Source organism: Salvelinus namaycush, chromosome 14, assembly GCF_016432855.1.
Source record: "Salvelinus namaycush isolate Seneca chromosome 14, SaNama_1.0, whole genome shotgun sequence".
Taxonomy (NCBI): Eukaryota; Metazoa; Chordata; class Actinopteri; order Salmoniformes; family Salmonidae; genus Salvelinus; species Salvelinus namaycush.
Window position 1 is genome coordinate 17,073,656 of NC_052320.1, and position 12,754 is coordinate 17,086,409.

General features: G+C 44.7%; 1 protein-coding gene across 1 annotated transcript in view; it reads right to left on the reverse strand.

Annotated features, from left to right (window-relative positions):
* The window catches only part of LOC120058626 (chemokine-like protein TAFA-1), a 41,828-nt gene extending 29,434 nt beyond the window's left edge, over nucleotides 1-12,394 (reverse strand). The window contains exon 1 of the mRNA XM_039007384.1: nucleotides 12,259-12,394. Coding sequence (XP_038863312.1) covers nucleotides 12,259-12,394 — 136 coding nt within the window. The remainder of the gene's footprint in view (nucleotides 1-12,258) is intronic.
* Nucleotides 12,395-12,754: the final 360 nt, after the last annotated feature.

Genomic DNA, 12,754 nt, shown 5'->3' on the forward strand with positions numbered 1-12,754 from the left:
AGGTTTCTTCCTAGCTTCCTGCCTTTCTAGGGAGTTTTTCCTAGCCACCGTGCTTCTACATCTGCATTGCTTGCTGTTTGGGGTTTTAGGCTGGGTTTCTGTATAGCACTTTGTGACATCGGCTGATGTAAAAATGGCTTTATAAATACATTTGATTGATTTATTGATTGATTGACTTCAGTCATTTTCTATTAAGATATCTTTAATTTTACTCCAGTATGACAATTGAGTACTTTTCCCACCACTGCATAATGGAGTTGTATGGAGTGTTGGTCCCCTGGGGTCACACTGGCATGTATGGAGAATATTGGGACAAAGTGGGGTTGGCAGGCACCAGATGTAGTAGAGCCTGAGGCTCAGGCTGCATGCCACTTCCCATAGACACTGCAGGTAGGCTGGGATGAGACCTAGTGAAGGCATGGCTTCCTGGCTCAGAGGCAGACCTGGGTTCAAATAATATTGGATTTTTTTTCAAATATTGTACCTGTGCTTGATGAACCTTTCCTGTTGGAATGCAGTCTCAAAAGTGCAAACCTCTAACACCTGGCGCTCCATGCAGACTGCATCAAACGCTCAAAGTATATGACAGATTTCAAATAGTATTTGAACCCAAGCCTCCTTAGAGGAGGTCTGAGGGGAGGATGAGCGACATGTAAGTCAAAAGAATGTGCCTGCAAGAGGCATTATATAAGGCTATTAAACTGTCACTGTCTAGAAGGATGCAACCTTTGTTTGCGACCGCTGAAAATCAATTTTTCATGTTTGTTTCTGGCGAGGAAGTAGCACTGTACTATGTCTCTCCTTTGTTAGAGAGCATGGGGAAATGTTTTTGCTCCTTCTTTTTTCTCTCACTCTCTTTTACAGAAAGATACACAATGAAAAACATGTAGCTTGCAAGCAACATTAAAATGGTATAGCCTACGTATAACTACTGCCCCTTACCTATATATTATATGTTGACGTGTGTGTCTGATTTCTATATAATTTGGGGTGTAATGTTTGGGTGACTGTCAATTTAAGTACTTATTTGCATTGAGAATTCAAATGAACATACTGGGAGTCCAGTACATAAACCAGATGTTGATGCATTTTCAGTGCAATTAGGAAAGAACCATTCAGCCGAGTGAAGTTTACATTTTACATTTAAGTCATTTAGCAGACGCTCTTATCCAGAGCGACTTACAAATTGGTGCATTCACCTTATGATATCCAGTCGAACAACCACTTTACAATAGTGCATCTAACTCTTTTAAGGGGGGGGGGGGGGTTAGAAGGATTACTTTATCCTATCCTAGGTATTCCTTAAAGAGGTGGGGTTTCAGGTGTCGCCGGAAGGTGGTGATTGACTCTGCTGACCTGGCGTCGTGAGGGAGTTTGTTCCACCATTGGGGTGCCAGAGCAGCGAACAGTTTTGACTGGGCTGAGCGGGAACTGTACTTCCTCAGAGGTAGGGAGGCGAGCAGGCCAGAGGTGGATGAACGCAGTGCCCTTGTTTGGGTGTAGGGCCTGATCAGAGCCTGAAGGTACGGAGGTGCCGTTCCCCTCACAGCTCCGTAGGCAAGCACCATGGTCTTGTAGCGGATGCGAGCTTCAACTGGAAGCCAGTGGAGAGAGCGGAGGAGCGGGGTGACGTGAGAGAACTTGGGAAGGTTGAACACCAGACGGGCTGCGGCGTTCTGGATGAGTTGTAGGGGTTTAATGGCACAGGCAGGGAGCCCAGCCAACAGCGAGTTGCAGTAATCCAGACGGGAGATGACAAGTGCCTGGATTAGGACCTGCACCGCTTCCTGTGTGAGGCAGGGTCGTACTCTGCGAATGTTGTAGAGCATGAACCTACAGGAACGGGTCACCGCCTTGATGTTAGTTGAGAACGACAGGGTGTTGTCCAGGATCACGCCAAGGTTCTTAGCACTCTGGGAGGAGGACACAATGGAGTTGTCAACCGTGATGGCGAGATAATGGAACGGGCAGTCCTTCCCCGGGAGGAAGAGCAGCTCCGTCTTGCCGAGGTTCAGCTTGAGGTGGTGATCCGTCATCCACACTGATATGTCTGCCAGACATGCAGAGATGCGATTCGCCACCTGGTTATCAGAAGGGGGAAAGGAGAAGATTAATTGTGTGTCGTCTGCATAGCAATGATAGGAGAGACCATGTGAGGATATGACAGAGCCAAGTGACTTGGTGTATAGCGAGAATAGGAGAGGGCCTAGAACAGAGCCCTGGGGGACACCAGTGGTGAGAGCACGTGGTGCGGAGACAGATTCTCGCCACGCCACCTGGTAGGAGCGACCTGTCAGGTAGGACGCAATCCAAGCGTGGGCCGCGCCGGAGATGCCCAACTCGGAGAGGGTGGAGAGGAGGATCTGATGGTTCACAGTATCAAAGGCAGCCGATAGGTCTAGAAGGATGAGAGCAGAGGAAAGAGAGTTAGCTTTAGCAGTGCGGAGCGCCTCCGTGACACAGAGAAGAGCAGTCTCAGTTGAATGACTAGTCTTGAAACCTGACTGATTTGGATCAAGAAGGTCATTCTGAGAGAGATAGCAGGAGAGCTGGCCAAGGACGGCACGTTCAAGAGTTTTGGAGAGAAAAGAAAGAAGGGATACTGGTCTGTAGTTGTTGACATCGGAGGGATCGAGTGTAGGTTTTTTCAGAAGGGGTGCAACTCTCGCTCTCTTGAAGACGGAAGGGACGTAGCCAGCGGTCAAGGATGAGTTGATGAGCGAGGTGAGGTAAGGGAGAAGGTCTCCGGAAATGGTCTGGAGAAGAGAGGAGGGGATAGGGTCAAGCGGGCAGGTTGTTGGGCGGCCGGCCGTCACAAGACGCGAGATTTCATCTGGAGAGAGAGGGGAGAAAGAGGTCAAAGCACAGGGTAGGGCAGTGTGAGCAGAACCAGCGGTGTCGTTTGACTTAGCAAACGAGGATCGGATGTCGTCGACCTTCTTTTCAAAATGGTTGACGAAGTCATCCGCAGAGAGGGAGGAGGGGGGGGAGGGGGAGGAGGATTCAGGAGGGAGGAGAAGGTGGCAAAGAGCTTCCTAGGGTTAGAGGCAGATGCTTGGAATTTAGAGTGGTAGAAAGTGGCTTTAGCAGCAGAGACAGAAGAGGAAAATGTAGAGAGGAGGGAGTGAAAGGATGCCAGGTCCGCAGGGAGGCGAGTTTTCCTCCATTTCCGCTCGGCTGCCCGGAGCCCTGTTCTGTGAGCTCGCAATGAGTCGTCGAGCCACGGAGCAGGAGGGGAGGACCGAGCCGGCCTGGAGGATAGGGGACATAGAGAGTCAAAGGATGCAGAAAGGGAGGAGAGGAGGGTTGAGGAGGCAGAATCAGGAGATAGGTTGGAGAAGGTTTGAGCAGAGGGAAGAGATGATAGGATGGAAGAGGAGAGAGTAGCGGGGGAGAGAGAGCGAAGGTTGGGACGGCGCGATACCATCCGAGTAGGGGCAGTGTGGGAAGTGTTGGATGAGAGCGAGAGGGAAAAGGATACAAGGTAGTGGTCGGAGACTTGGAGGGGAGTTGCAATGAGATTAGTGGAAGAACAGCATCTAGTAAAGATGAGGTCAAGCGTATTGCCTGCCTTGTGAGTAGGGGGGGAAGGTGAGAGGGTGAGGTCAAAAGAGGAGAGGAGTGGAAAGAAGGAGGCAGAGAGGAATGAGTCAAAGGTAGACGTGGGGAGGTTAAAGTCACCCAGAACTGTGAGAGGTGAGCCATCCTCAGGAAAGGAACTAATCAAGGCGTCAAGCTCATTCATGAACTCTCCAAGGGAACCTGGAGGGCGATAAATGATAAGGATGTTAAGCTTGAAAGGGCTGGTAACTGTGACAGCATGGAATTCAAAGGAGGCGATAGACAGATGGGTCAGGGGAGAAAGAGAGAATGTCCACTTGGGAGAGATGAGGATCCCAGTACCACCACCCCGCTGACCAGAAGCTCTCGGGGTGTGCGAGAACACGTGGGCAGACGAGGAGAGAGCAGTAGGAGTAGCAGTGTTATCAGTGGTAATCCATGTTTCCGTCAGTGCCAAGAAGTCGAGGGACTGGAGGGAAGCATAGGCTGAGATGAACTCTGCCTTGTTGGCCGCAGATCGGCAGTTCCAGAGGCTGCCGGAGACCTGGAACTCCACGTGGGTCGTGCGCGCTGGGACCACCAGGTTAGAGTGGCAGCGGCCACGCGGTGTGAAGCGTTTGTATGGTCTGTGCAGAGAGGAGAGAACAGGGATAGACAGACACATAGTTGACAGGCTACAGAAGAGGCTACGCTAATGCAAAGGAGATTGGAATGACAAGTGGACTACACGTCTCGAATGTTCAGAAAGTTAAGCTTACGTTGCAAAAATCTTATTGACTAAAATGATTAAAATGATACAGTACTGCTGGCTGGTGAAGTAGGCTAGCTAGCAGTGGCTGCGTTGTTGACTTTGTTTGAAAGTGTAGCTGGCTAGGTAACCTCGATAACTGGCTAGGTAACCTCGATAACCTCGATAATTACTCTAAACTACACAATTATCTTAGATACAAAGACAGCAAAGACAACTATGTAGCTAGCTAACACTACACTAATCAAGTCGTTCCGTTGTAATGTAATAGTTTCTACAGTGGTGCTATTCGGTAGAAGTTGGCTAGCTGGCTAGCTAGCAGTGTTGACTACGTTAGAAGGACGAAAATAGCTGGCTAGCTAACCTCGATAATTACTCTAAACTACACAATTATCTTTGATACAAAGACGGCTATGTAGCTAGCTAAGAATAAATTGCTAAGATCAAACAAATCAAACCGTTGTACTGTAATGAAATGAAATGAAATGAAATGAAATGTAATACTACCTGTGGAGCGAAGCGAAATGCGACTACTCGCTCCAACCCGGAAGTTCAATCCAGTATTGTCTGAGTTCAAACCCTGCCAGCCGTAGTGTAGGTGAGAGGGAGTTGATGAGTGAGACCACCTCAGTCTTCTGTGTCCTCCTAACTCGTATTTGTTGTCTCTCTGTGGACACCCAGTGCCGCTTCTAGCCTTTTGGGGGCCCCAAGTGAGATTTGGCCGGGGCTAGCAATTACCTAGCAATCCCCACAAAATGTAGCTGCCATGGGCTAATTGAGGGACATAACAAGTTGAAAACTGCTGATGCACTACCAAATTTCGAAATTGCACCTTGTGTATTCTACTATTCTAACTCTCAACAGTAAGTTGAGACCTTGACTGAGTTCCTTTTTTTGTGTGTGGGGGGTCGGGCCCCCCTAGAGTGTGTGGGGCCCTACACGCAGCGCCTAGTCTGCTTATAGGAAGAGGCGGCTCTGTTGACACCTTCAGATGGAATTGAGATTCAGGCCAACCACTCAATAGAATTCTTACCATTTAAAAACAAATCTTTCCTCCTATTTGAAGATAGTACAAAATTACAATACAATCACTCCAGCTTAATTTAAGATAGCATTATGTTTCCCTCTTCTCTATATACATCACTCTTAAGTGCACACACACCACATGGGAAAATGGACTGTCTGACAGACAGCATTAAGCATTTAAAAGTCCCTGTCAACACACCTCTTTCATACACTTAAATACTATGTAACCTTATCATTTATATAACCATATCACTACAGATTAATTGTAGGTGGCATTGTTTGTTTGTTTTGAGCAATATGGTTCAGTTTGTAAAGTAAGTTCAAACCATGGGACAAAGTCTTATGTATGAGTTAAAGTGTATGAGTTCTAGAGATAAAGTGTGATCAGAAAAACACAATAAAACTTTGTAACAGTGGCAAGAGTACTTGGCAAGAGTACGTTTGAGTGCTCTAGTGTGTTTCCTGTGATCCCTGTTGGGGGTGGATGGTTGCATGTCAACTCAGGATCCTAAAAAGAAAGCCGATGCCCCATGCACGACAACCACAATCTGTTCCTGCTGCTGTTCACGCTCATTGCATGGAATAAATACGGCACCTTGTGAATCATGCAACCCGTAGCTCAGCAAACTGCACTGTCCGTCTTCACCAGAGGAGCGTAAAACAGCCCACAGCACGTCTGAGAGTGAAGCTCCGGCTGCTGCTGCATCCTATAAGTACAGCTGAAGGGTGGAGAGGAGTACACTACCTCCTCCTGATTCACTGGAGATACATAATCATCTATTCAGGAATCCTACCTCCAGCTAGAGTTAGTGCGTGCTGGGCCTGGGACACTGGGACCCTTGGGATGCTTTGTGTTGTTTTTGCAATACATTTCAAATTGGCTCAAGGCAATTATACACATAGACCTACCTTTGTTCAAGGCTTTCAAAATCAATGTCTGTTGTTTGGAATAAGGTGTTGTTCGTGTTCATATTGGACCATGTGAGTTGCATTTAGCCGTAATCAGCATGTTAAAACCTTTCATTGCACTATGCCTACCATTTATCCTGCTTAGAGAACCTGTTTACCTCTACAGCCCAACACTTTTCATTGGCAAGGAAAAAACTGATCTCCAGCCCCTTGTGATCTCAATTTCCTGTGGTAGTACCAGTCATTGAGAATTTAAGGCATGTCACCGGCTTCAATGATTGGCCCAACAGTCTACAGCCAATGTCCTTCCTGCCACCAATTCATGATCCGTCAACCCCAATACTGCTACCAATCCAACAGCCACACAACACACAACGCAGAACAAATGCCCTGATGTCACAGTCAGTCCAGGCATCCCATTCTGCTCTCATAACACTGGCATCCCATTTATCCTGGCATGAGGACAAGACAAATTATGGTATTCAGGAATAACAAGGTTTTTACTCTTTCCCCTGATCCAGAAAATTAAGGATTGTATGCTTTCTACAAGATTAACTAACCAGTATTCATATTTTTGGTTGAATTTGAAATCTCTCTCAAATGCTTGTCGGAAATGTGTGTTTGTCGAGTGTATTGTCTTTACAGCTGTATGCCAACATCCCAAGTGATTGATTCTTCAATGGGAGAATGTAATTATGGTCTGTACCATCACAAAGCTCATAGAACAGCAGTAAGCACTGATGTCTCAGAGGAGATTTCATAAGGTCATTACTCGATAGCTGGGAATCTCGAGCTCAGAAAACATGTTCCCCTTCATTGTTGTTTAGAAATGTTTATGGGACAGACACACAACTGAAACATTCAGCATTACAGTCCTATATTAGTCCCATCTAATGTGTGTATCTATGCATTGTGTATCTGTGTACAAGGCCATCCCATTAAATTGGGTTTTGTGTAGTTTTAAATAACAATCTCTGTAGTTTTAAATGGCGTTCTGTGTAGTTTTTAATGGTGCCCTGTTTAGTTTTAAAAGGCGCTCTGTGTAGTTTTAAATGGTGCCCTGTTTAGTTTTAAAAGGCGCTCTGTGTAGGTTTAAATGGTGCCCTGTTTAGTTTTAAATGGCGTTCTGTGTAGTTTTTAATGGTGCCCTGTTTAGTTTTAAATGGCGTTCTGTGTAGTTTTTAATGGTGCCCTGTTTAGTTTTAAAAGGCGCTCTGTGTAGTTTTAAATGGTGCCCTGTTTAGTTTTAAAAGGCGTTCTGTGTAGTTTTTAATGGTGCCCTGTTTAGTTTTAAAAGGCGCTCTGTGTAGTTTTTAATGGTGCCCTGTTTAGTTTTAAAAGGCGCTCTGTGTAGTTTTTAATGGTGCCCTGTTTAGTTTTAAAAGGCGCTCTGTGTAGGTTTAAATGGTGCCCTGTTTAGTTTTAAATGGCGCTCTGTATAGTTTTAAATGGTGCCGTGATTAGTTTTAAATGGCATTCTGTGTAGTTTTAAATGGCTCCCTGTGTAGTTTTAAATGGCGCTCTGTTTAGTTTTTACTCTAAAGGACTAGAGCTACAGTGCCTTGCAAAAGTATTCATCCCCCTTGGCGTTCTTCCTATTTTGTTGCATTACAACCTGTTATTTAAATGGATTTTTATTTGGATTGCATGTAATGGACATACACAAACTAGTCCAATTTGGTGAAGTGAAATGGAAAAAAATTACTTGTTTAAATTTTTGGGGAAAAAATTAAACGGAAAAGTGGTGCTTGCATATGTAGAATATGCAGAATATGCAGAATCTGCAACACCACTAAGCAAGGGGCACCACCAAGCAAGCGGCACCATGAAGACCAAGGAGCTCTCCAAACAGGTCAGGAACAAAGTTGTGGAGAAGTACAGATCAGGGTTGGGTTATAAAAAAATATCAGGAACTTTGAACATCCCACGGAGCACCATTAAATCCATTATAAAAAAATTGAAAGAATATGGCGCCACAACAAACCTGCCAAGAGAGGGCCACCCACCAAAACTCACGGACCAGGCAAGGAGGGCATTAATCAGAGAGGCAACAAAGAGACCAAAGATAATCCTGAAGGCGCTGCAAAGCTCCGTAGCGGAGATTGGAGTATCTGTCCATAGGACCACTTTACACTCCACAGAGCTGGGCTTTACGGAAGAGTGGTCAGAAAAAAAACATTGATTAGAGAAAAAAATAAGCATACACATTTGGTGTTCGCCAAATGGCATGTGGGAGACTCCCCAAACATATGGAAAAAGGTACTCTGGTCAGATGAGACTAAAATTGAGCTTTTTGGCCGTCAAGGAAAACACTGGCGCAAACCCAACACCACCCATCACCCCGAGAACACCATCCCCACAGTGAAGCATGGTGGTGGCAGCATCATGCTGTGGGCATGTTTTTCATCAGCAGGGACTGGGAAACTGGTCAGAATTGAAGGAATGATGGATGGCGCTAAATACAGGAAAATTCTTGAGGGAAACCTGTTTCAGTCTTCCAGAGATTTGAGACTGGGACAGAGGTTCACCTCCCAGCAGGACAATGACCCTAAGCATACTGCTAAAGCAACAGTCGAGTGGTTTAAGGGGAAACATTTAAATGTCTTGGAATGGCCTAGTCAAAGCCCAGACCGTAATCCAATTAAGAATCTGTGGTATGACTTAAAGATTGCTGTACACCAGCGGAACCCATCCAACTTGAAGGAGCTGGAGCAGTTTTGCCTTGAAGAATGGGCAAAGATCCCAGTGGCTAGATGTGCCAAGTTTATAGAGACATACCCCAAGAGACTTGCAGCTGTAATTGCTACAAAAGACAGCTCGACAAAGTATTGACTTTGGGGTGGTGAATAGTTATGCACATTCAAGTTTTCAGTTTTTTTGTCTTATTTCTTGTTTGTTTCACAAGAAAAAATATTTTGCATCTTCAAAGTGGTAGGCATGTTGTGTAAATCAAATGATACAAACCTCAAAAAAATGAATTTTAATTCCAGTTTGTAAGGCAACAAATTAGGAAAAATACCAAGGGGATGAATACTTTCGCAAGCCACTGTACTAATATGACATCCATGTTGGGTTACTCCTCCGTCATTGCTTTATGATTGGAGCAGCTAGGCCAGTTAGCTGCTTTCAGTACCGGCGCAATCAATCTTTTCAGGAAAGCCTATGATCAGGGGCGTCTAAACCACAAAGACTCACGAGAGAGCAGTAACTCCAATCAGGCTCACAGCTTTCTCCAAATAACTCTCACTAAAGTGGAGATTTAACATGGAAAAGAACAGAACCCAATAAGCATTTAGTCTACTGTATTTTGTGCTGACATTACATTCAAAGAAAAACATATAATTAACACACAAAATATACTTTTAGTAGTCTAAAAATACAGTAGGAGGATGTACTGTATAAAACCTTTGAAATTGTGCATTCGGGGCTATATTGTGACAGTGTCTTTTGAACCAGTCATTATTGCTGCCTCAATAGCCTATGTAGGCATCAGGACACGAACATGGAATGTTCTAATGCCCTGGGATTTGATTGGGCTATATTAAAGACTAAAAGTTGCACTCCGCATCAATGAAAGAAATTATGTTTAGTCATATTTCAAGTATTTATTAGTTTTATCACATTTTATGTTATATATTTATTTAAAACATGTTCTATTCTTGTAATACCCTGGGATTTGGTTGGGCTGCATTTGTCCACATGTTATAATGCCCTGGGATTTGGTTGGGCTGTATTTGTCCACATGTTATAATGCCCTGGGATTTGGTTGGGCTGTATTTGTCCACATGTTATAATGCCCTGGGATTTGGTTGGGCTGTATTTGTCCACATGTTATAATGCCCTGGGATTTGGTTAGGCTGCATTTGTCCACATGTTATAATGCCCTGGGATTTGGTTGGGCTGCATTTGTCCACATGTTATAATGCCCTGGGATTTGGTTAGGTTGCATTTGTCCACATGTTATAATGCCCTGGGATTTGGTTGGGCTGCATTTGTCCACATGTTATAATGCCCTGGGATTTGGTTGGGCTGCATTTGTCCACATGTTATAATGCCCTGGGATTTGGTTAGGCTGCATTTGTCCACATGTTATAATGCCCTGGGATTTGGTTGGGCTGCATTTGTCCACATGTTATAATGCCCTGGGATTTGGTTGGGCTGTATTTGTCCACATGTTATAATGCCCTGGGATTTGGTTGGGCTGTATTTGTCCACATGTTATAATACCCTGGGATTTGGTTGGGCTGTATTTGTCCACATGTTATAATGCCCTGGGATTTGGTTAGGCTGCATTTGTCCACATGTTATAATACCCTGGCATTTGGTTGGGCTGCATTTGTCCACATGTTATAATGCCCTGGGATTTGGTTAGGCTGTATTTGTCCACATGTTATAATGCCCTGGGTTTTGATTGGGCTGCATTTGTCCACATGTTATAATGCCCTGGGATTTGGTTGGGCTGCATTTGTCCACATGTTATAATGCCCTGGGATTTGGTTAGGCTGTATTTGTCCACATGTTATAATGCCCTGGGCTTTGATTGGGCTGTATTTGTCCACATGTTATAATACCCTGGGCTTTGATTGGGCTGTATTTGTCCACATGTTATAATACCCTGGGATTTGGTTGGGCTGTATTTGTCCACATGTTATAAGGCCCTGGGATTTGGTTGGGCTGTATTTGTCCACATGTTATAAGGCCCTGGGATTTGGTTGGGCTGTATTTGTCCACATTTAATAGCACATACTATATCATACTCACGTGTGACTGAGCGATGAAACAAAGGTGGTGTAGCGAGAATTACTGTCCTGACACTGACATCAAATGTTGAATACAAGAAGCAGTTGACCTGCTTTACCACTACTAGGGCGTTGGAAATAGAACAGCCACTGAGGAGTGCTGCACGCTCAGTTAAAAGCACGCTCAGTTAAAAGCACTGGCACAGCTCTCTTTGCAAAGCCTTGACAAGATTCACTATGCAGCTTTTGAATGATTCTCTCCTATGTATACTTCCATTCACAATATCCATAACTCAGGCTTCCTGAAAACAAAAGTACCGGTAGTCCAATTTCAATTCAGCACAATTTCATAGAGATTGTAATCACCCGAACCAAAAGGAGGAGAATCGTTTGTTGGTAAATTAACTCATATATCAGCATGAGAGTTATTGGAGCTGAGGTGGACCCGAGAGTAAATATTTCCGCCAGATCCTGCAAACTGTAGCTTAAAATGAATAAACACACAGTCTTGCCACGTTGGTTTGGACTTTTGAAGCAAACACAAAAGACAAATGTAACACAGTGCAATGTGCATGCTAGTTAGCTAATGGGTGATTTGTCCTAGCTAATTAGCCTGTCATCCATTAGAAAATAATGGCTTTGTCAAAAGAAGCCCCCAGTGACACCACAAGCACCATAACCTTTTCTAAAGTGCTTAACAGGTTGAAGTTTATTGGGATATCTTGTCCTGGAGGCAGAACTTAGCGACTTCCGCTAGATGGGCCAGCTGGAAAGGGAAAATTGGCTATATTGTAAGAATGTATGACAACAGAAGTTCACTTTTTGGGCTTAATTTAAGGTCAGGGTTAGGTATTAGGGTTACCAATGTGGTTAAGGTTAGGGTTAAGGTTAGGGTTAAGGTTAGGTTTAAAATCAGAGTGTATGACTTAGTAGCTGTGCCAGCTAGTGACCACTCTGCAGAGCTGCCTCCAGAACAAGATTCATGATGAAAAACAGTAACCTGCAAGAGGTTAGGGAAAGTTGGTCATTTTTTTCAGTGACTATTTACAAAGAACACACAAAGTTCTACATAGAATATACGTATATTGCCCAAGCCCTCCTCCCTATCTTGTTTTGTTCCAGTAAACAACCATTACTCTGTACCGCAATTATCCATACAAAGGGTATAAAAAGGGACAAAACCTTTTGCAATGTTTCATTAGACCTACATTTACACAGCTCAAAAGTGGAACAAAGCAGAGGTAGAAGTGGAGGAGGGTGTTGTTGATGACTCACCAATCATGTGAATGGAAGTCCTTCCAGGCCGTGTCACATGGTGCTGCTGTAGCTGTATGGTCTCATAGAAGGTGGCCTGGCAGAGCTGGATGGTCGTCCCACTGACCCAGAGGACCAGGCAAAGCAGCCAGGACATGACAGCACACATCTGCTATAGCGGGGGGGGGGACACACAGTCAATGTCATAGGTCATCATGTCACACACAGAAACACACACGCAAGCACAGATGCACTCATGACCAAATGAAAGCACACACACACACACACACGCGCACACACACACACACACAGAAACACACAGAGAAAACCATGTCCTGGCACATTGACCCAATGAACTTCCACATAAACCTCATAATAAACAGTGTATCATTCAGCGTGATAATCAACTGCTCATTTGTGATCTTTTTATTCCTATCCTATTTTGTCCATGAGCCACAGCGCAGCAGCAAATGTGGAATGGTCCCTGGAGACTTATTCTATGCAGCTGAGATTTCCC